Source organism: Vipera berus (genome assembly GCF_964194415.1).
Source record: "Vipera berus genome assembly, chromosome: 1".
In the NCBI taxonomy this organism is placed as follows: Eukaryota; Metazoa; Chordata; class Lepidosauria; order Squamata; family Viperidae; genus Vipera; species Vipera berus.
In genome coordinates this window covers 361748879-361772211 of record NC_138202.1, presented here as the reverse complement: position 1 = coordinate 361772211, position 23333 = coordinate 361748879, and the positions used below count along the sequence as shown (strand labels likewise).

Here is a 23333-nt window from a genome sequence, read left to right as displayed (position 1 = left end):
GGAGTTCCACCCTGTTACATCTCCCTTTTCTGCCCTGACCGTTTCCTTCGTGCAAGTGTTTCAAGGGCCTTGGGCATTCTCTGGAGCCCCCTCTGCCCTCCGGTTCCTCTGAGCATACGTGAAGTGCTTTACCCGACAGCCTCTCCTCTAGGGCTCTGGGCCTGCCACCAGCCCCCCCCAGCAGGGGGGCACCCAGGACGCTTGGGACCCCTATAGGGGAGCGAGCTGGGCTGCCCCCGGCCCCCCTGCTGAGTGGGGTGCAATTGTCCCCCCTCCTTGCACCATAAACACCAGTGAAGCGCCCCAAGGAGAAGTATTGGGGTCTCCCTGTGGGGTGGTGCCTCCTGCCTCCTCGGGACATCCGGCCTGGCAGGCAACCCCGAATCTTCCGGGCCAGCAGAGGCAGGTGAGCAAGACCCCAATCCCCCCCCTGCCCTCCCTCCCTGATAAAATTCCCAAGAAACCCTTTTCAACCTTTACCAAAAGCCCTGGCGTCTGTCTTGGACTTCTCCTTCGCTCTCCGTCTTACAAATTCTAAATTTAGGTGTCCGCACGCAGATTAATGGAAACTACCCCCCCCCCATCGTGGGTGAGTGACGGACCCTCTTTGTCCACCCAGCCCAGTCCCATCCCACCGAGGCGGGGTCAAGACGGACGGTCCCAGTTGCCCTTTTGACCAACCCAAAGCCCTGCGTGGACTGACCGTTTCCCACAACCCTTAAGAATAAGAGGCAGCAGAGTCAAGAGGACCGGAGCCACAGCTTTATTTTCACACAGGATGATGGGCTACGGTGTCCTTGTGAGGTCAGCTGGCGTCTTCTGGCTTTTGGGGTGCTGGAAAGAGGCTGGTGGGCAGGGCAGAAGAACCCTTACCATTACTAAACTCAGTAATGGTAACGGTTTCGCTGACACGCCGCGAGGTCGGCCTTCCAAGACATTTGCAGAGTGGTTGTGTGGCAGGTCAGAGTGTAGCCCCCTTCCCCTTGTCTGTACCTCTGCTTTCTTGGGGTCACACACTCACACACACACACACCCCTCCATGCATAGCTGCTCCCCCGGAGAAGGTGAGCCTAGTTTACATCACTGAAAAATGCTTAAAGCTTTCATGTCGCTGTAAGCCTGGGGTAGCGGGGTTGGACTAGAGGACCTCCGAGATCCCTTCCAATTCTGTTATTCTGCTCTTCTGCTTGTTATTCTGCTTATTCTCTTATTCTGTGACGCTGTTGGCAAGATGGGCTGCATATGAATGATCAAACAACACCAGCCTAGTCCCGGATCCTTGGGAAGGACTAGATAAAGGTAAAGGTAAAGGTTCCCCCGCACATGATAGCTAGATAAAATTGGCAAATCCAAGCTAAACATCTGGCTGAGTGTGCCACCAACCACAATCCTTAGCTTACATCCTGCAATGACATGTTATCTGTTATTAAACAACATCTGTCTACCCCAGGACCTCAAAAGGGACTGGATAAGTGACTGCTCCATCTCTGGAGGTTTTTAAGAAGAGACTGGACAGTCACTTGTCTGAAATGGTATAAGTTCTGCTTGAGCAGGGGGTTGGACTAGAAGACCTCCAAGGTCCCTTCCAGATTCTATTCTATTCTATTCTATTCCATAATTCTATTCTATTCCATAATTCTATTCTATTCCATAATTCTATTCTATTCCTAATTCTATTCTATTCTATTCTATTCTATTCTATTCTATTCTATTCTATTCTATTCTATTCTATTCTATTCTATTCTATTCTATTCTATTCTATTCCATAATTCTATTCTATTCCATAATTCTATTCTATTCCATATTCTATTCTATTCTATTCTATTCTATTCTATTCTATTCTATTCTATTCTATTCTATTCTATTCTATTCTATTCTATTCTATTCTATTCTATTCTATTCTATTCTATTCTATTCTATTATTCTATTCCATAATTTTATTCTATTCTACTCTACTCTACTCTACTCTACTCTACTCTACTCTACTATTGGCAAACTTATTTGTGTTTCATACTTAAGTGCCCTCAGATCCAGGCGAAACATCTGGCTGACTGTGCTACCAACCATAATAGCCTTAAACTCAAGAGTCGGGCAACTGTGTCCCCTTGACGACCTGTGGACTTCAACTCCCAGAATTCCTGAGCCAGCCAATATGGCTGGCTCAGGAATTCTGGGAGTTGAAGTCCACAGGTCATCAAAGGGGGACCCAGTTGCCTGTTCCTGCCTTAGGACAGTCTCAGGAGTCCTGCCGGCGGCCTGGCATTTAAAGGAGAAATTGATAGGAAACATGCAAAGCATCTGGTCTGGGGAAAAAAAGAATAAAATATGGAAAACCCCGTTCCCCAGCCTTCTAATCCATATTAAGGAATAAGGATTTTCTGCTGTGGCTTGCTCTTTTCCTGCTGGCTCCCTCCAGTGAAAACGCTTCTCTTGAGGGGGGGGGGGGGAAAGGTCCTTTTCCAGCCAAGGTGGAGATGCTTCTGGACTGGAGGGCGTGGAGGTGCTTCCGATGGATCCAGGAGCTCCAGATAGTACATCATCTATACTGTAGTGTCTGATTCCAACTTACAGTATATGATGATATCCGAGCTGGAACCTCAGCGAGTCTTTCCCGTCTCGGGGCGCCTGCAGCTGGAGAACTGGGAGAAACAACAACTGTTAGATGTTTTCTGCCAGCCATGGCAGTTCCCCAAAAAGGTCATCAGATGGGAGCAAAGAGGCTTCTTTGCTTCCACTGATGAGCCAAGGGTCTCAGACCCCGACAGACCCCATTGGCAGAGTGTTTTATGGTCAGGGAGGGACCAAGACCCCCCATAAATACCTCTGCACGAGGGGCTGCTCTTTGTTCTAGTTCTAGCCTCTCTTAAGATTCTACTCCTAGCTCCTAGTTCTTCTTCTGTTTTAGTTATGTAATGCTAGCTTGCTTGCTTTTATTTTGTTTCTCTCTCACATGCAGGCATGAATGCTTTCATGCCAAGTATTTCTTTCTCTTTAATCTATCATTGAATAAAGCTAATATGATTGCATCTCTGCGTGATGCTTTTTACTTGGAAGCACCTTAACGATCCATCGTCCTCGTGAGACCATCTCACAACAACCACCCACAGATACATTAGGGAGATAAAGCTGGTTTAAAATGCACACTGGGGTGTTGGGTGGACCCTCTCAAAAGCGGGGCTCCCCAGCTGTGCTCAGGAATAAGCTTTGCACCTGCATATAACGAAAGTGTTGGGACTCGGGTACTCTGCAGATTCCCAACTGAGCTGGACTAAACTCGAATTAAGCCTGACCTAAATGGAAGCTGAACGAAATGAAACATTAAATTAAACACTAAACCCTAAATTAAACACTAAACACTAAACTAAAGGCTAAACTAAACATTAAATTAAACACTAAACAATAAACTAAATCCTAAATTAAACACTAAACACTAAACATTAAATTAAACTAAACGCTAAATTAAACACCAAACTAATCTAAAAGTAAGCTGCACTACGCTGCAATAAAAAGAAAAAAAGACAAAAAATAAATAAATAAAACCTCCTAATATCGTAATTCCCTGGGCAGGGAAACAAAACCATCCCCCTTATTGATTGACATTGGACAGAATTGATAGACGGGACGATTGCCGGAGGAAGCTGCTGTCCCAATAAAAAGACTTTGCAAATAAAACCTGACGGTCAATATGCCATCGTCGCTTCACACTCTGAGTTCTGGAGCAGAGGATATTCAAGGAACTGCTCGCATAAAGAAGCCGTAAGTGTTCGCGTACTCGTTAAAGCACCGTGTTCAAGAAATGTCTTGCGTCTCCTGAGACAGTCTGGAGGCTCAATCGTATGATGGACAGTGGCGGGAATTGGGGATGTCTAGTTTAATGACGAGAAGGACCAGGGGGGACAGGATAGCCGCCTTCCAGTATCTCAGGGGCTGCCCCCAAAGAAGAGGGAGTCAAGCTGTTCTCCAAAGAGCCTGAAGGCAGGGCAAGAAGCAACGGACGGAAAGTAGTCCAGGAGAGAAGCAACCTGGAACTAAGGAGGAATTTCCTGACAGTGAGAACGATTAACCAGTGGAACTCCTTGCCTCCAGAGCTTGTGAGTGCTCCAATATGGAAGGTTTTCAAGAAGAGACTGGACAGCCATTGGTCTGAAATGCTTTAGGGCTTCCTCTGCAGAAGGGGGTTGGACTAGAAGACCTCCAAGGTCCCTTCCAACTCTATGATCCCATAACAAAATAACAGAGTTGGAAGGGACCTTGGAGGTCATCTAATCCAACCCCCTTCTCAAGCAAGGGACCCTACTGCACCACTCCAGACAAACGGCTGTCCGGTCTCTCCTTAAAAACCTCCAGTGTTGGAGCATTCACAACTTCTTGAGGCAGGATCTTGGACGGGGGGCTGGACTAGAAGACCTCTGAGGTCCCTTCTACCCAAGGATTCGATACGTCCAGAAGATACAGCTGCCCCCACCACCACCTTCCAAGATCACCCTGCACTCCCAGATGCTTCCTGGCACCGGGTTCGGGGGGGGGGAACAGTGCCAGGGCATCCTGGGAAAATGTGGTGAGCCCCCCCCCAGGGTTGCACGCCCCCGCCCCCTTTCCCAGATCAGCACTTACCCTCTCTTGCGTCTGGAGCCTCCAAGGTCAGCAGCATTGAGTGGGGGCTTCGGAAGGAGCCCCTTTTATAGCCCCCGCAGCAGAGGCAGCCTATCTCATCCGCCCTGCCTGCCTGGCACCTCTCCAGAAAGCCCCCCCCGCACCCCCCAGACAGCCAGGAAGTGCTCCGAGGAAACCCAGGTGGGGCTGAGATAAGGCAGCTCCCGGGCTACATGGGGGCTCCCCCCTCTCTCCTTCAGGGTGGGGTGGCTTCGGGTTGTCCCCCCCCCAGCTCACTGGCTCAGCTGGTCTTTCTCTTCGGGGATCTCCCCTCCCTGTTTCTATCGATGACCCCCCCCAGGACCCCCAAAGGGAGTTGCAGCTGAAGTGCAGCTCGGAATGGCAGCCGAAAAGGGAGACTTTTCAGGGTGCGAGTTCAAATCCTTCCTTGGCCGACCCTCCCCCTCCCATAATGACGACAATAACAACAACAACAACAATAAATAGTTGGAAGGGACCTTTTTTTCAAAAGGAGATAAATAAATACATCAAGAAACTGCAGCTTCCTGCCATAACTCCAGCAAAGCTACAAAAAAATAAAATACTGCGCTATTCAGAACATCTTACATTTTAAGGAGATACCTGGCTGAGACCTAGGATGCCGGCAGCAACCCGTGTCAATCATTAGCGCCAGTCAATTTGAGTGTTCAGTTGACTTGAGTTTCATGTTTTATGAATAAAAGTTTTATAATAGTTGGAAGGGACCTTGGAGGTCGTCTAGTCCAACCCCCAGCTCAGGCAGGAGACCCTATACCATTTCAGACAAGTGGCTGTCCAGTCTCTTCTTAAAAACTTCCAGTGTTGGAGCACCCACAGCTTCTGGAGGCAAGGAGTTCCCCTGGTTAATTGTTCTGAAAAAATCCATCTGGCCATGAACTGAATGAATGAACGAAACTTTATTGTTAAAGTACAACCACGTATACATTGAGATTGGCTGAGCCTCCCTTCCTCCCCCCCCCAACTCACAGTGACAACAAACCCACCATCTTGTTACACCATGTGATGAGATGAAGCCGTCACTTTGGCCCAGATGTGGCCACTCAGGCAGAAAGTCTCCCCCGTAGCACAGCAAATTCCAACTGTATTTATTTGGAATTTAGAGTATTTTCGGTGGGAGGGGGACAAAGGGCAACCAGGCAGAAAAGGAATTTGTCTCTGCCTTTATTCCTTTGTTACGTACAGGTAGTCCTCCACTTACCAGCATTCATTTAGTGACCATTTGAAGTCAGAACTGGCACCGGAAAAAGTGGCTTAGGATCGTTTTTTTCAAACTTGTGACCGTGGCAGCACCCCCAGGGTCACATGATCAAAATTTGGACCAAGTTTGTCAACTGGTTCCTATTTACAACGGTCGCAGCGTCACGTGGTCCCCTTTGGCGACCTCCTGACAAGCAAAGTCAATGGGCAAAGGCAGATTCGCTTAACGACCGAGTGGCTAACTTTAACGACAGCACTGATTCGCTTAAATGTAGTTAAAACGGGGCAAAGCTCAACAACTGTCTCGCTTAGAGATGGAAATTTTGGGCTCAAGTATGGTTGTAAGTCAAGGACTCTCTGTGAAATCTCTAAAGGTTGATGAATGCAATCTGATCATTGAAGGCTCCTGGGTGCTTCTCTCAGCTTGGTGGTTTCCTTATAGACATTTCATGACCCAACTAGGGAACATCATCAGTGCTAGAAGGGAGGAGGAGGAGGAGGAGGAGGAGGAGGAGGAGGAGAACTGTGGGGTCCTTGGTGCTGAGCTGGGCGGTTTCCTTGCAGACGTTTCATGACCCAACTAGGGAACATCATCAGTGCTAGAAGGGAGGAGGAGGAGGAGGAGGAGGAGGAGGAGGAGGAGAACTGTGGGGTCCTTGGTGCTGAGCTGGGCGGTTTCCTTGCAGACGTTTCATGACCCAACTAGGGAACATCATCAGTGCTAGAAGGGAGGAGGAGGAGGAGGAGGAGGAGGAGGAGGAGGAGAACTGTGGGGTCCTTGGTGCTGAGCTGGGCGGTTTCCTTGCAGACGTTTCATGACCCAACTAGGGAATATCATCAGTGCTAGAAGGGAGGAGGAGGAGGAGGAAGACTGTGGGGTCCTTGGTGCCCTCTGAGCTTGGTGGCTTTCCTTGCAGACGTTTCATGACCCAACTAGGGAATATCATCAGTGCTAGAAGGGAGGAGGAGGAGGAGGAGGAGGAGGAGGACTGTGGGGTCCTGGGTGCTCTCTGAGCTGGGGGGTTTCCTTGTAGACGTTTCATGAGCCAACTAGGTATCATCCCCAGTGCTAGCATGGGGCGGGGGGGTTGTGGAAAAGGAGAGGAATAATAATAATAATAATAATAATAATAATAATAATAATAATAATAATAATAATAATAATAATAATAATAATAATAATATTAATATTAATAATAATAATAATAATAATAATAATAATAATAATAATAATAATAATAATAATAATAATAATAATAATAATAATAATAGTCTGGGGTCCTTGGGGCTCTCTGAGCTTGGCTGTTTCCTTGCAGACCTTTCATGACCCAACTAGGGAACGTCATCGGGGCAATCTATCATTCTGCGTTGGTTGTGGGGATGCACCAGGCCCACAGAGCCGGGTCAGGAGCAGAGGGTCCCGGCGAAGGAAATCTCTTTGCTTTCTGCCATCAGCGCTGGGGGAGGGGGGGGGAAGCAGGAGCTGGAGCTGGTTTTGAGAACTCAGACCGGGACCCCAAGCCCGTTTTCCCCTGGAGACTCACCCCGGGGAGGGTGTCCGCCTGGCCTGTGCAGACCTGATAAAGACCTGCTGGAGCATCCATCCCATGTGCCCCTCCTTATCAGGGACCCAGCCCAGACAGGCAGCTGGGCAGGGAGGCCTCGGACTCCGCAGCCAATCCTCCACTGTGCCCAGGAACTCGCACGCCCCATCATGCCATCTGCCCCGCTCAGCCCAGCTTATTGTGTTAAGTGCCGCTCACGCCCCTGCCCTGTATCCCTTGGGGATCCTAAGGGAAAATGGGGCGCAGACCCGATCTGCTGACACGGGTCATCCTCCATTTACGACGGTTCACTTAGTGACAGTTCAAAGTTACAGCAGCCCTGAAGAAAGTGGCTTAGGACTGTTTTTCACACTTGCAGCCTCCCTGTGCTCACGTGATCAAAATCCGGATGCTTGGCAGCTGACTCAGGCCTACAACGGTTGCAGTGTCAGACCGTCCCCTTATGCGACCTTCTGACAATGGGGGAGCTGGATTCACTTAGCAACCATATGACTAACTTAACAACCACGGCGATTCACTTAACAGCCGTGGCAGGAAGAGTCGTAAAATGGGGCGAAACTCAACCAGGGTTTCACTTAGCAAGACAAAATTTGGGCTCCATTGTGGCCGTAACTTGGACTCTGCTTCTCTCCCCGTGGTTGTCCAGGAGAGGCTTTGGGTCAATCTCCGTCAAAGTTGGGGTTCACCAGGCGCCTGATCCGCCTTGTCCTGCTTGTCGAGTCCTTCTGAGGTCATCTAGTCCTTCCTTGATTCATCTGCCACACTTGCTTTGTCGAGACTTTGTGCGCCAGAGGTGGATGAAGAGGGTACGTTCCAGGTTTGTTGCCCTGGTTTCACAACGGGTTATTGTTAAATGCAGTGATTGATTGGCTACTCTAAAGAAAAGAAGAGATCCACCTTTAAATGGAAAATTTGGATATTTAGATGTTAAATACTGAAAAGGTTATGACTGATAAGAATTGATTGAATATTAAGGAGAAATTAAGCTTAAACAAGATTTATGAAAATAGGATACAATACATGGTGAAGCAATGATTTTTATAAAAATAACACAAGTGGATAAGAAAAAAAAAGTCACCTATGGACGCTATTATTGTTGGTATCAACATGGAGGAAAATGTTTATATTTAATCACTTATGCATTGAAAATATAAAAAAAATATATTTGTTTCAGGTTGAAGGAGAATACTATTGGGAGAAGAGAAGATCAAAGAAATATACTACTAATCATACTAATTAGGGAAGTATAAAAATTAATTATTATTGACTGTTAACTAACTACTGTTGACTGTGTTTTTCCTAAAAAAAATAATCATGAACCAAGACAACACCAGGCAGTAAGGATTGTTATTGTAAAAAAATTAATAAAACTTTTTTTTTTAAAAAAAAAAGAAAAAACAGGAAGTTCAACCACCTCCTGAAAAAAAAAGCATCTTTGGGTCTGCGGAAGAAAGAGAGAGAGAGCTTGAGATAACTGTTTTTCAACCTTGGCAACTTCTAAGGTGGGTGGACTTCCGACTCCCAGAATTCCTCAGCTAGCTGTCGTGGCTGGGGAATTCTGGGAGTTGAAGTCCACAAGTCGCCAAGGTTGGAGACCCCCGATCTAGAGACGAGCCAGAGAAAGAGGCTGCTGCGCTGGGACCTTTCCGGATGGCCTGGCGGAGAAGCTGGCACCCTTCCGGCTGCTCCAGGTCAAAGCTGCAGGATTTGGGGGGGGGTGCTGCTGATTGAAGATGAAGAGTGGGGGGGGGCGGTGGCTTTGGGCCCTACAAGACTTTTGGGTCTGCACAAGTATGCCTGGCAGGGCAGGGTGTTCCTTGCAGATGGCCCAGGATGGAGCCAAGGAGCGGAGGGCATCTTTCTGGGCAGTGCCAGGAGAAGATTAAGCCCGTTATCGGTGTCCAGCTGCTGTTCATCTTTCTCCCGTTATCCAGCCGGACCTCCTGCCCTGCCCAGGAGACACCCCCCCCACCAGCTGCTTCTCTACAGATAAGGACCCCCCCTCCCAACGATGAGGCCCAAAAGGACCGTATCCTGCCTTATCTGTAGCTCTACCTGGGATGGCCCGCCCGAGAGCGAGCTGCCAACTCCGAGCAGAAGCCGAGCAGAAGCCGGTGTGTCATGAATCCCAGAGGTTATCGGAAGGAGCAGAGACTCAGCCGCCCTTCAACCCCCTGCTTGGTTGGGTTGGCCCCCAGGGCTCCTAGCACCGTTCCAGCCAGATGGGTGGCTTCCAACTCCCAGGATTCAGCTGGCAGGGCAATCAAAGAATCATGGGATTGGAAGGGACCTCGGAGGTCCTCTAGTCCAACCCCCTGGTCAAGCAAGAGACCCTAGTCCAGGGGTAGGCAACCTTGGCTCTTTTATGACTCGTGGACTTCAACTCCCAGAATTCCTGAGCCAGCCATGCTGAGGGGAAAGGGAGAGGTTTCCAAGCTGAGCCAGGCTGGCTCAGGAATTCTGGGAGTTGAAGTCTGCAAGTCATGAAGGGGCCATAGTTCCCCCATGCTGGCTCAGGAATTCTGGGAGTTGAAGTCTGCCAGTCATGAAGGAGCCAAAGTTTCCCCCATACTGGCTCAGGAATTCTGGGAGTTGAAGTCCACGAGTCATGAAGGGGCCATAGTTCCCCCATGCTGGCTCAGGAATTCTGGGAATTGAAGTCCACAAGTCATGAAGGGGCCATAGTTCCCCCATGCTGGCTCAGGAATTCTGGGAATTGAAGTCCACAAGTCATAAAAGAGCCAAGGTTGCCTATCCCTGCCCGAGACCATTTCAGACAAATGTCTGTCCACTCTTTTCCTGAAACCTTCCACTGTTGGAGCACCCACAACTTTTGGAGGCAAGGAGTTCCACTGGCTAATCGTTTTCCCTGTCAGGAAATTCCTCCTCCGTATATCGAATAAGGATCTCAGAACACAGAATATAGTATAACAGAGCTGGAAGGAACCTTGGAGGTCCTCTAGTCCAACCCCCTGCTCAAGCAGGAAACCCTACACCATTTCAGACTCTTCTTAAAAACCTTCCAGTGTTGGAGCACCCACAGCTTCTGGAGGCAAGGAGTTCCACTGGTTAATTGTCCTCATGGTCAGGAAGTTTCTCTTCTCTCCTTGATTAGATTTCATCCGTTCTTGTCCTGCCTTCAGGTGCTTTGGAGAAAGGTGGATCCCCAACTCTTCTTTGTGGCAGCCCCTCAAATATTGAATAGGGAACAGAGTAGTAGAATAGAATAGAGTTGGAAGGAACCTTAGAGGTCTTCTACTCCAACCTCTTACTCAAGCAGGAGACCCTAGATCAGGGGTAGGCAACCTCGGCTCTTTTATGACTCATGGACTTCAACTCCCAGAATTCCTCAGCCAGCAGGAATTCTGGGAGTTGAAGTCCATGAGTCGTAAGAGCCGAGGTTGCCTACCCCTGCCCTAGATTATTCCAGACAAAAGGTTATCCAGTCTTTTCTTAAAAGCTTTCCAGTGTCGGAGCACCCACAACATCTGGTGGCCAGCTGTTCCACTGGTTAATTGTTCTCACTGTCAGGAAGTTTCCCTTTAATTCCAAGTTGCTTCTCTCCTGGATTAGTTTCCATCCGTTGTTTCTTATCCTGCCTTCAGGAGCTTTGGAGAATAGCTTGACTCCCTCTTCTTTGGGGCAGCCCCTCAAATATTGGAGCACTGCTAACACGCCACCCCAATCCTCTCTAGCCATACTCAATCCCCGCAATTCCTTCTTCCCATTTTAGCCTCCGAATCGTCTTTCTTGCATCTTCTCTGCATTCTTCCTAGAGTTTCGGCATCTTTTTTTTTTTTTGGTATCACGGTGACCCAAAATGGACGCAGCCTCCCAAGTGTGAAGTCAACTCATCATAAAGTTGCAGAGGCAGGATCTCAGCGGACCTCTAGCAATAACAAGAGCAGAGCTCTAGAAACTTGGCAACTGGCTGGGGAATTCTGGGAGTTGAAGTCCACAAGTCTTAAAAGTGGCCATGTTTGGAGACGGCCCCCCCAGAGCGATCAGGGGGCTCTCCCAATTGGACCCCTGCCTTCCGGCAAAGTCTCAGCAGTGGGGCAAAAGGGGCAGAGAAAAGTCCCAAAAGTGCTTCCCCCCCTTTTTTTTCACACAGACCCATCCTAAGAGCCTGGGCCCATCTTCAACGGTGAAGGGACCCAGGGCAGAATGCATCCTGCAGCCAAGAAGCCCCCCTCCCCACACCTTTGCACCCCTCAGGTGACCCGAAGGTCACAGGTAAGCCTCCAGGTGGCCTCAAGGATTCTCTAAAAGGATGCAAATGACCAGCTGTCTGCAAGGAGTATAAATCCTTCTGTTCCCCTTGAAGACGTTTCCCTTCTCATCCAAGAAGCATCTTCGGCTCTGATTGGATGGTGGGAAATGGGAGGATTTACACTCCTTGCAGACAGCTGGTCATTATAATAAATAATAATAATAATAATAATAATAATAATAATAATAATAATAATGATGATGATGATGATGATGATGGTGGTGTTGGAAGGGACCTTGGAGGTCATCTAGTCCAACCCCCTGCTCAGGCAGGAAACCCTATACCATTTCAGACAAATTGCTGGCCAGTCTCTTCTTAAAAACTTCCAGTGTTGGAGCATTCACCACTTCTGGAGGTAGGTTGTTCCACTGGTTAATTGTTCTCACTGTCAGGAAGTTTCTCCTTAGTTCTAGGTTGCTTCTCTCCTTGACTAGTTTCCATCCGTTGCTTCTTGTCCTGCTTTCAGGTGCTTTGGAGAATAGCTTGACTCCCTCTTCTTTGGGGCAGCCCCTGAGATACTGGAACACTGCTATGCACTCTTTTAGAGTCGTTGAGGCCACCTGGAAGTTTATCTATGTCCTTAAGGTCACCTGAGTGGGGCAAATGGGTGTGGAAGTTCCTTGCAGCAGTTCCAAGAAGGCTCCACACCCATCTGTGCTTCTGAGGTGACCCTGAGGACACAGGCAAACCTCCAAGTGGCCTCAACGGCTCTCTAAAAGGAGGCAAATGACCAGCCCTCTGCAAGGAGTATAAATCTTTCCGTTCCCCCACCCTCCAGCCAGAGCCGAAGAAGCCCCTTGGATGAGAAGCGAAATGTCTTCAAAGGAAAACAAGAAAGTCCAGGTGCCTCCTGGAAAAGCACCTTTGGGACGACCATGGCCTGGATGGCGGAGAGTCTCTAAGGACAAGGGGGGTCTTTGGCCAGCCAGGAGGAGGTGGCGGCCCTCAGACCCTCCCTGTGTTCCTGCCAGAAGCCCCCTCCTCAGAGTCAAGACCAGGAGCAGGGTCCTTTAGCAAGGTCACAACTTTATTGTCCATTATAATTTCACATTTGGCTAAATGAGAGTTCCTGGCCACGTCTGGCCAGGGCAGCAGCCATGCACCACGCCCAAGCAGGGAGGGGGGCGGAGCAGGCAGTTTCTGTGGGGAGGGGGCTGGCCCAGGGGCTGCAGAAGGAGCAGTGGGGCAGGGAAGGACTCGGCTGAGCCAGCTGCCCCCACAAAGACGTCAGCCTTTCAAAATGGACTCCAGCCTCACGGCGTCCTGTTCCTCCCCCCATCCCTGGCACTAACCCTTCCAAGGACCCGCATTCACAGCGTGGGCGGCGCAACCCCAAAAATCCAGGGTGCCCCAGTTCTCTCCCTGCCTTGGCAGTGGAGGGTGGGGGGCAGAGCTGCCCCCAAATTAGAAACAGGCTGGATTCCTTCTTCCGCAGGCGGCAAACCCCTTTCAGGCGCTGGAGGGGACGGGTGAAGCCGGCCAGCCAGTTTGGGCCCTCGGAGGTAGGCAACACCAGGGACAGGTGCCCTCCGGCCTCAGCATGGAGGCCTGACCTTTCTCAGGGGGGGGGGGTGTTGACCCAAATTGGAGGCCCCCGAAAGCAGGCCAAGAGGAAGGGGTGGGCTGTCGGGGGGGGGGGGGAGAGACCACCGGGATTCCTTGGCTGCTGGCCCTCTGGGTCAAAGGGGACCCCCGGAAGCTGCCCGGATAAAAACTAGCGCTGGTGAGGAAGGGGTATGGCCTGGAGGAGCTGGGCACAACCTGGAGGGGGGTCTTCAGCCCCCCTCAGCCCACCCTTCCAGGGCTTCCGAGGCACGCAGAGGAGGAGGAGGGAGGGGGATGGCAGCATGCAACGTCTGTGAGCCAGACTGACCGATCAGGCACTTTTGCGGGGCAGGTGGGCCGAAGGGGAGGCAGTCCCACTGGACACGGGCCATGCTGCGGACGGCTGGTGAGGGGTGGGCTCTGGGAGGCCCAGACCCCCGCTAGGAGGAGGCAACAGACCGGCAAAAAGACCAGGCAAAAGGGGTGGGGGGGGGACACGAGCTCGGGGCCTATGGGACCCACAGCCAAAGCTGTCCGTCTAAATACTGCCCCGGCCCACCGTCTCCGTTTTCTGGGCACCAGGGCAGACCCTTCGGTCGGGGGCTCCGAGGCAGCCCACCCACCAGAGGGACAGAGAGGATGATGGGAGGCCAGAGGCTTCCAGGTGTGAGTGTGTGAAGGGGTGGGTGGTGGCTGTGGGGGTCAGGCCCATATCCGATCGCTCGGGTGAGGCCCTCCTTCTAGGCAAGCAACGGTCTGCGTGGGGTGGGGGTGGCGGGTGCAGGCAGTCAAGGCACGAAATTGGAGGTGGGGGCTGAGCAGGAGGCTGGGAGGTGTTTGGCTAGCACGACACAGAGCAGAGAAACGACTCGGGAGACAAATTCTCTTAGAAATGCAAGGACCGTTGGGGGGGGCGGCCGTGCTCCTCCCACAATTAAGGCACCCACTGAGAGGGGCTTCCCCCCCTCCCCTGCTGAATGACAGGACAGCAGCGGGTGGGAAGTGCATAATGGGAGGGGTGGTCTTCCTCAGCCGGCGGAGACTCAGGCTTGCACGCCGGTGGCCTTCTGGATCAGGGGGATCTGCAGGAGAAAAGCAGCGGGGGGGGGCGTTGAACACAACCATAAAAAAGTGGGGGGGGCTCCAGGTCCTGGGACCCCACCTGCATCACCCTGCCTCTCTCCTCTGTGGATGGAGAGCAGCCCCCCTCCCCGAGAGCTCAGGCGGGACCCCGCCTCCAGAAACCACGCTCCTGCATCCCCCGGCCGAGGGGATGAGTGCGAGGAGGCGCAGCTGCCCGGCTCACCTTGGCCAGGTCGACTCCGGTGAGGGCATGCACAGAGGCCGGGATCTCAGCCAAGAGCCGGTTCACCTCCGAGGTCACCTTGTTGTTCTCTCCGCTGAGGATGACGATCTCGCCCACCTTGGACAGGGGAGCCGAGACCTTGGCCGCGATCTGCGGAGGGACAGCAGGCTGAGAGAGCTGGAAGGGACCTCGGAGGCCTTCTAGTCCACCCCTCCGCTGAAGCCGAAGACCCTAGACCATCCCAGACGAAGGGGTGCCCCCCCTCCTCTTAAAGGCCTCCAGGGATGGAGCAGCCACAACTCCTGGTGAACCGTCCTCGCTGTCAGGAAATTCCTCCTTGGTTCTACTTTGGATCTCTCTTAACAGAATTAAGAGAGCTGGAAGGGACCTTGGAGGTCATCTAGCCCACCCCCCTGCTCAGGCAGGAGATCCTAGACCATTCCAGACAAATGGCTGCCCAGTCTCTTCTTGAAAACCTCCAGTGTTGGAGCAGTTACAACTTCTGGAGGCAGGTTGTTCCACTGGTTAATTGTCCTCACTGTCAGGAAGTTTCTCCTGGGAGGAGTTTGATTCTGTGACTCCGGAGGAAGTGGACAGGATCATGGGGAGGCTGAGCACCACCACATGTTTATTGGACCCGTGCCCTTCCTGGCTGGTCTATGCAGCCCGGGAGAGGACACGCAGCTGGTTCCAGGCAGTTATATCGGCTTCTCTGAGTGAGGGTAACTTCCCTGCCGTCTTGAAAGAGGCGGTGGTGAGGCCTCTCCTCAAGAAGCCTGTCTTGGACCCAGCTGTATTGAACAACTTTCGTCCGGTCTCCAACCTTCGCTTTCTTGCGAAGGTTGTTGAGAGTGTGGTGGCACATCAGCTCCCTCTGGTCCTGGATGAAGCGGATTATCTGGACCCGTACCAATCGGGTTTCAGGCCCGGGTACAGCACGGAGACGGCATTGGTCGCGCTGGTGAATGATCTCTGGAGGGCTCGGGACAGGGGGCATTCCTCTGTTCTGGTCCTGTTAGACCTCTCAGCGGCTTTCGATACCATCGACCATGGTATCTTGCTGCGGCGTCTCAGGGGATTGGGAGTGGGAGGCACGGTTTTACAGTGGTTCTCCTCCTATCTCCAGGGACGTTCGCAGTCGGTGTTGGCAGGAGGGCAGAGGTCGACCGCGAGGTCTCTCATTTGTGGAGTTCCTCAGGGGTCGGTCCTCTCGCCTCTCCTGTTCAACATCTATATGAAACCGCTGGGTGAGATCATTCGTGGTTTTGGAGTTGGGTATCATCAGTATGCTGATGATACCCAGCTTTTCCTTTCGACCCCAAACCACCCCAGTGATGCCCTCAACGTGATGTCCCGTTGCCTGGAGGCGGTTCGGGTCTGGATGGGGAGGAACAGACTTCAACTCAACCCTGACAAGACCGAGTGGCTTTGCATACCTTCATCCCGGGTTTATTCGGACATTCCACCTCTTACTATGGGGGGTGAATTATTACCCCCCGTAGATAGGGCTCGCAACTTGGGAGTCCTCCTAGATTCACGGCTCACCCTGGAAGACCATATAGGAGCTGTGACTAGGGGGGCTTTCGCCCAGGTTCGCCTGGTGCGCCAGTTGCGGCCCTATCTTAGCCGGGATGATTTGTGCACGGTCACTCATGCGCTCGTGTCCTCTCGTCTGGACTACTGCAACGCTCTCTACATGGGGCTGCCCTTGAGGACCACCCGGAAGCTCCAACTGGTACAGAATGCAGCCGCGAGAGTTGTGTTGGGAGTCTCCCGATACTCCCACGTTACACCTCTGCTCCGTGAGCTGCATTGGTTACCGGTTGCCTTCCGGGTGAGATTCAAGGTATTAGTAATGGTATTCAAAGCCCTCCATGGCAGGGGGCCGGAGTACCTGAGGGAACACCTGCTGCCGGCATCGACTTCCCTCCGCCCTGTGCGTTCCCACAGAGAGGGCCTCCTCAGGGTGCCACCGGTCAGAGAATGTCGACTGGTGGCCCCCAGGGGGAGATCCTTCTCTGTGGGCGCCCCGGAGCTATGGAATCAGCTCCCGGTTGAGCTCCGGACGGCGCCCGACCTTCGCTCCTTTCGCCGCGAGCTAAAAACATACTTTTTTGAACAAGCTGGCCTGGCCTGATGGGGGGATCGGGGGCTATTTATTAGGTTTTAAATATCTATTTTAGTATGTGGGCATTTATTTAATTTAGTTTTAACTTTTGTAATTTGTATTTTTATTCTTGCCCTGTTCACCGCCCTGAGTCCTGCGGGAGAAGGGCGGTATAGAAATATTATTAAAATAAAAAAATAAAATAAATAAATTCCAGGTTGCTTCTCTCCTTGGTGAGTTAGCTTCCTTCCTTCCTTCCTTCCTTCCTTCCTTCCTTCCCTTCCTCCCTCCGTTTCCTTCCTTCCTTCCTTCCTCTCTCCCTCCGTTCCCTTCCTTCCTTCCTTCCTTCCTTCCTTCCTCCCTCTCTCCCTCCGTTCCCTTCCTTCCTTCCTCCCTCTCTCCCTCCGTTCCCTTCCTTCCTTCCTTCCTTCCTTCCTTCCTTCCTTCCTTCCTTCCCTGCCCCATCTCTCCCTCTTTCCTCCCTCCCTCCCTCTTTCTTCCCTCCCTCTTCTCCTTAGTTCCAGGTTGCTTCTCTCCTTGAATAGTTTCCCTCCCAAGTTGCTTCTTCTCCTGCCTTCAGGCGCTTTGGAGAACAGCTTGACCCCCTTCTCTTTCTACAGCAGGGAGTCTGCTGTCATGTCCCCCCCCATCCTTCTTTGCACGGAGATGCTCAGCAGCTCCACAGGACGGCTGGGAGGGAGGGAAAGGGGGACCTTAACCCTCCCCCCCCCAAGCCAAGCCGGGCACTCACGTGGGGCAGGGCGTTCAGCACCAGCGCCATCTTGGCTGCCTCCCCGTATTGCTGGTAGGCCTCGGCCTTCAGCTTCATCTTCTCGGCCTCCGCCTTGCCGATGGCCTCAATCACCAGGGCCTCGGCCTCGCCGATCTTACGGATCTTCTCTCCTTCGGCCTGGGCAATCTTCACCTGCTTCACCCTTAGGGAGAGGGAGAGACGGGCCTTTAGAATAGAACAGAATCTGGAAGGGACCTGGGAGGTCCTCTAGTCCAGCCCCTCCCCCCCCACCCGGGGCAGGAGAACCTCTGCCGTCTCAGAGAAGGGACTGTCCGGTCTCCTCTGAAAGGCCTCCGGCGACGAGGGGAGCGCCCAGGCATTAGGAAGCTTTTGACTGCAGAAATGTCTTTATAAAGAAAAGTTTAGCCTTTTTTAAAAAGGGTGAAGAAAAAGAAAGAGCATTTTGCCCTGTAAGGTCAAAGAATCTGAAAAGAATGCAGTAAATCTTGTGATAAAAGCAGGAAGGGTTAAGCCGATCCATTTATTCAAAGAGGAGAATGTGTTTAAATGTTCATTTTTTACTCGGATGTCAACTTCTGGATTTTGTCCCTGTGATGGAAAACAAAACGGAAGATTTCACTCTGGTTTTGTTGATCAGATAAGGTGGGCTCTGATAGAAATGGCTAGTTATAAATTGATGTGTAAAAGCAAAAAGTTGAGGCTGGAGTGTTTTTATCTTGTACTGTGCTAAAAAAGTCGGAAGTCAGTGCCTTTTCCTTTCTCTTGGTGTACGATATTGTAGATAGTGTAAGATAAACCACCATTTAATATGGACCACTGTTTACTGTGTTTCCTCCTGGATTAAAAGGTAAAGGTTCCCCCCGCACACGCGTGCTAGTCGTCTCCGACTCTAGGGGCCGGTGCTCATCTCCGTTTCAAAGCCGAAGAGCCAGCGCTTGTCCGAGGACGTCTCCGTGGTCATGTGGCCGGCATGACTAGACGCCAAAGGCGCACGGAACGCTGTTACCTTCCCACCGTAGTGGTCCCTATTTTTCTACTCGCATTTTTACACGCTTTTGAACTGCTAGGTTGGCAGAAGCTGGGACGAGTAACAGGCGCTCACTCTGCTACGCGGCACTCGGGATTCGACCCGCCAAACTGCCGACCTTCTGATCGACAAGCTCAGCGTCCTTAACCCACTGAGCCACCGTGTCCCTCTTCCCCTACTAATAGTCCCTTATTTCTATTTTTTTCTCTTGGTGTTTTATCAAATAAATAAATAAATAAACAAAAAAAAAAAAAGAGAGATGGGCACTCGTTAGGGGGCCTGGGACATCTTGGCCTTCTCATGCAGATCAAGGGGAGACTTGATATCAGCTTGCAGGTTAACGACCGTAGCTAAGCCCAAAACTTTCATCGCTAAGCGAGGCAGCTGTTAAAGTGAATTGTGCTTCACTTTACAACCTTGTTTTGCCACCGTCCTCAAGGGAATCGTTGCAGCCTTTAAGCGGATCTGGCTTCCCCCGCTGACTTTCCTTGTAGGAAGGTTGGAAAAGGGGATCACGTGACCCCCCCGGTCATAAATATGAATCGGCTGCCGAGCGCCTGAATTTGGACTGCGTGATCGCAGGGCCGTTAAGGCTAAAAAAATGTCCGTAAGGCGTTTTTTTTCGGGTTTTTTTTTTTAAAAAGCACCGTGGTAACTAACCTTGAACGGTCACTAAACAGACTGTCGTTAAGTTGGGGACTGCCTGCAACTGGCCTTTTGGGAGGGCTTCTCAGGATATCCAAAGGGATCTGGCGGATCTGGACAGGATGTTGCAGAAGGCAGCCCTGGGAAACCCGCCCCCCTCCACCCAACGGGGGTCGCTCCTCGAGGGTCCTGGGGAGATTTGGGGTGATTCAAGCAAGGCTGGGGGGCAGCCTCATTCCCCCGCCCCGCTCTCACTTCTCCCCCTCGGCGATCTCCCGCATGCGGTGGGCCTCGGCTTCGGCCGGCAGCCGGACGGTGGCGATCAGCTCCTTGTCCATCCGCAGGATCTCCTTCTCCTCCACGTCGATCTGCCTCCTGCGCTGGATCACCTCGATCTCGATCTCCTCCTGGCGGATTTTCTGCTGCTCCTTGGCGCCCTGCAGCTCGTAGGCCAGCTGGGCCTGGGCCGACTGTCCGGGGAGAGGAGGAGGTCAGAGCCAGGGAAGAGCCGCTGTGGAAGGCAAAGGCTTGCCCTGTGCGGGCGTGTGTGTGTGTGTGTGTGTGTGTGTGGAAGGGGCAACTTCCCAACATTTCTCTGTGGGGTCCTGGGTACCCTCTGAGCTAGGTGGTTTCCTTGCAGACCTTTCATGACCCAACTAGGGAACGTCTTCAGTGCTAGAAGGGAGGAGGAGGAGGAGGAGGAGGAGGAGGAGGAGGAGGAGGAGGAGGAGGAGGAGGAGAAGAACTGTGGGGTCCTTGGTGCTCTCTGAGCTTGGTGGGTTTCCTTGCAGACCTTTCATGACCCAACTAGGGAACGTCTTCAGTGCTAGAAGGGAGGAGGAGGAGGAGGAGGAGGAGGAGGAGAACTGTGGGGTCCTTGGTGCTCTCTGAGCTTGGTGGGTTTCCTTGCAGACGTTTCATGACCCAACTAGGGAACATCATCAGGGCTAGAAGGGAGTAAGGTCTGCTGTATGTTTATACACCAGGGTCTTGCCCTGTCCGTGTGGGTGGGAGTGCTGTTTTTTTTTGGCAGTTCCTTAATTAAGGGACTGCGAGAGAATTCCTGGAAGCTTGGCACCCAGAGAAATCAGCTATTAATAGGCGTGCTGAGAGAAACAACATCTAATACAACATTCGCCTTCATAAAGGTAAAGGTAAAGGTTCCCCCCAACATGCGTGCTAGTCGTTTCCGACTCTAGGGGCCGGTGCTCATCTCCGTTTCAAAGCCGAAGAGCCAGCGCTTGTCCGAGGACGTCTCCGTGGTCATGTGGCCGGCATGACTAGACGCCAAAGGCGCACGGAACGCTGTTACCTTTATTTTTCTACTTGCATTTTTACGTGCTTTCGAACTGCTAGGTTGGCAGAAGCTGGGACGAGTAACAGGCGCTCACTCTGCCTTCATACGTAACATTTAATTCCATTCAAAAGAAGCAAAAGGGAAACAAAAAGTTTGTTTGGGTCATGAAATGTCTGCAAGGAAACAAGCCAGCTTTGGAGAGTGCCAGGGACCCCACGGTCCAGGCCTGGGCTACAGATCTTCTCTCCTGCTGGCCTCTAAGCGTAAAGAGAGCTTTCAGCGAAGGTCCTCGGGGCTTCCGGCCACGAGCTTTCAACCCGTTTTCCTTCCGCGGCTTCAATCTCTCCCCTCCCCAACTCACCTTCATGTTGATCTCCTGAGTAAAGGCAGCCTTTTGCATTTCAAAGGCCCTCTTGGAGTCGGCCACCTTGGTGTCCGCCATGAACTTCACGTCCAGCGTCTCCTTCTTGCACTCGGCCTCCTGCGGTGACAAAAAGCTCAGCACGGTCCCCCAGAGAAGAGGGCGAGCCAGCCAGGGGGGGTTCGCTCGCTCCACCTACCCGGATGCCGGCATCTCGCTCGGCCTCGGCCACGCCGATGTCGGCGTCTCGCTGGACCACGGCGATTTGGGTTTTTCCCAGTGAGCTCAGGTAGCTGACTTTGTCATAGACGTCCTGCAGGAGAAGGAATGAAGAGGGTTCGAGGGGAGCTCTGGGCCGGATCCTGCTCAGGAGCCTGCAAAATGTCTCACTGGCAGATTTCACAGTCCCCTTGAATTGGGACTTCAACTCCCAGAATCCCTCAGCCACCCTGTGTGGACTTCCAACTCACAGAATTCCCTCAGCCACCATGTGTGGACTTCACCGTGTGTGGACTTCAACTCCCAGAATCCCTCAGTCACCTTTTGTGGACTTCAATTCCCAGTATCCCTCAGGCACCATGTGTGGACCAACTCCCAGAATCCCTCAGCCACTGTGTGTGGACTTCACCGTGTGTGGACTTCAACTCCCAGAATCCCTCAGTCACCGTTTGTGGACTTCAATTCCCAGTATCCCTCAGGCACCGTGTGTGGACCAACTCCCAGAATCCCTCAGCCACTGTGTGTTGACTTCAACTCCCAGAATTCCCTCAGCCACTGTGTGTGGACTTCAACTCCCAGAATCCCTCAGGCACCATGTGTGGACCAACTCCCAGAATCCCTCAGCCACTGTGTGTGGACTTCAACTCCCAGAATTCCCTCAGCCACTGTGTGTGGACTTCACCGTGTGTGGACTTCAACTCCCAGAATCCCTTAGTCACCGTTTGTGGACTTCAACTCCCAGAATTCCCTCAGCCACCGTGTGTGGACTTCAACTTCCAGAATCCCTCAGTCACCGTGTGTGGACTTCAACTCCCGGAATCCCTCAGTCACCATGTGTGGATCAACTTCCAGAATCCCTCAGCCACCGTGTGTGGACTTCAGCTTCCAGAATCCCTCAGCCACCATGTGTGGACTTCAACTACCAGAATCCCTCAGTCACCATACATCAGGCCCAAACCAACAATGGCAGGTGGTGATTCTTTAGCGTTTTCACGCCTCTGGACAGAATCTTGCCAGCGTGAAGACTCGACTCTGCCTCTACAGCACCCTCTGGGAGCTATTGGGGAGGAGCTGTTTCCACCCTCTTTCTCTCACAGAAGCTACCAGGGAGGCACCCCCTTCCTCCCTTCCGGGAATCCCCCTCCTCGCTGGCTTCCGCCAGAGCGCCTGCCCAAAGGCGGAGCCTGGCCCGAGCCCCTCGCACCTTGATCGTGAAGCTGAGGATCTCGATGCCCATCCTGCCCACGTCTGGCGCCGCCACCTCTCGCACCAGCTTCGCAAACTGGTCTCGGTCCTGATAAATCTGCTCGACGGTCAGAGTGCCTGCAAGGCAGAGAGAATGGGTGGAGGAAGGAAACAAACACACACACACACACACACACACAGAGGATGGAGGGGAGCAACACTCAAGGGCAGGGGTCTTCAAACTTGGCCACTTTAAGACTGGTGGACTTCAACTCCCAGAATTCCTCAGGCACCATATGTGGACCAACTCCCAGAATCCCTCAGCCACTGTGTGTGGACTGAGGAATTCTGGGAGTTGAAATCCACCAGCCTTAAAGTGGGCAGTTTGTGGACCCCTGCTCAAAGCATTCCATGCGTGGGTTTGCAGGCAGTTACAGGCCATCCTCAACTTACAAGCCTTTATTTAATGACTGTTCAGTTAAAACAGCCCTGAAAAAAGGGACTTATGACCGGTTTTGCACACATACGACCGTTGCAGCATCCCCGGGGTCACGTGATCCAAATTCGGGCACCCGGCGACTGGCATGTATTTAGGACGGTTGCAGTGTCCTGAAGTCACATCATCCCCTTTTGCAAACTTCTGACAAGCAGAATAAGAGAGTTGGGAGGGACCTTGGAGGTCTTCTAGTCCACCCCCTACTCAGGCAGGAAACCCCAGACTATTTCACACCCGTTGTTGAAGCATTCACAGCTTCTGGAGGAAAGTTATTCCACTGATTAATTGTTCTGTCAGAAAAATTTCTCCTTAGTTCTAGGTTGCTTCTCTCCTGGTTTAGTTTCCATCCGTTGCTTCAGGCGCTTTGGACAATAGCTTGACTCCCTCTTCTTTGGGGCAGCCCCTGAGATACTGGAAGGCTGCTATCATGTCCCCCCTGGTCCTTCTCTTCATTAAACTACTAGACAGACCCAATTCCAGCAACCGTTCTTTATATCTTTTGAGCTTCCACCCCTCTAATCCTCTTTGTTGCTCTTCTCTGCACTCTTTCCAGAGTCTCAACATCTTTTTGACACCGTGGCGACCAAAAACGGGATGCCGTATTCCAAGTGCGGCCTTGCCAAGGCCTTGTAAAGCGGTATTAACGCTTCACGTGATCTGGATTCTCTCCCTCTGTCGATGCATCCTAGCACTGTGTTGGCAT

The 23333-nt window shown here is 51.9% G+C and overlaps 1 protein-coding gene and 3 long non-coding RNA genes across 16 annotated transcripts in view; 2 read left to right on the top strand and 2 right to left on the bottom strand.

Moving 5' to 3' along the window:
* The window catches only part of LOC308674247, a 32541-nt gene extending 19497 nt beyond the window's left edge, over positions 1 to 13044 (top strand). For all 4 annotated transcript variants that reach the window (XR_014027836.1, XR_014027837.1, XR_014027838.1 and 1 more), the window contains one exon: positions 12467 to 13044. This is a non-coding gene — a long non-coding RNA (uncharacterized lncRNA). The remainder of the gene's footprint in view (positions 1 to 12466) is intronic.
* LOC308674284 lies at positions 748 to 4693 on the bottom strand. Of its 2 annotated transcripts, none has more exons than XR_014027848.1 (2): positions 4615 to 4693; positions 748 to 2639 (listed from the first exon to the last, which is right to left on the bottom strand). It is a non-coding gene; the product is annotated as an uncharacterized lncRNA (long non-coding RNA). The 2 variants fall into 2 exon arrangements; XR_014027849.1 differs by lacking the exon at positions 4615 to 4693 and adding an exon at positions 3773 to 4606.
* LOC308674262 lies at positions 2634 to 9768 on the top strand. The gene is made up of 4 exons (XR_014027840.1): positions 2634 to 3756; positions 8062 to 8221; positions 8590 to 8959; positions 9003 to 9768. It is a non-coding gene; the product is annotated as an uncharacterized lncRNA (long non-coding RNA).
* A 1058-nt stretch (positions 13045 to 14102) lies between the features above and the next one.
* The window catches only part of FLOT2 (flotillin 2), a 38750-nt gene continuing 29519 nt past the window's right edge, over positions 14103 to 23333 (bottom strand). For all 9 annotated transcript variants that reach the window (XM_081338071.1, XM_081338069.1, XM_081338074.1 and 6 more), the window contains 7 exons: positions 22154 to 22272; positions 20930 to 21043; positions 20731 to 20850; positions 19328 to 19542; positions 17398 to 17581; positions 14540 to 14689; positions 14103 to 14315 (listed from right to left, as the gene is read on the bottom strand). In XM_081338071.1, coding sequence (XP_081194197.1) covers positions 14277 to 14315; positions 14540 to 14689; positions 17398 to 17581; positions 19328 to 19542; positions 20731 to 20850; positions 20930 to 21043; positions 22154 to 22272 — 941 coding nt within the window. In that variant the 3' untranslated portion in view covers positions 14103 to 14276. The remainder of the gene's footprint in view (positions 14316 to 14539; positions 14690 to 17397; positions 17582 to 19327; positions 19543 to 20730; positions 20851 to 20929; positions 21044 to 22153; positions 22273 to 23333) is intronic.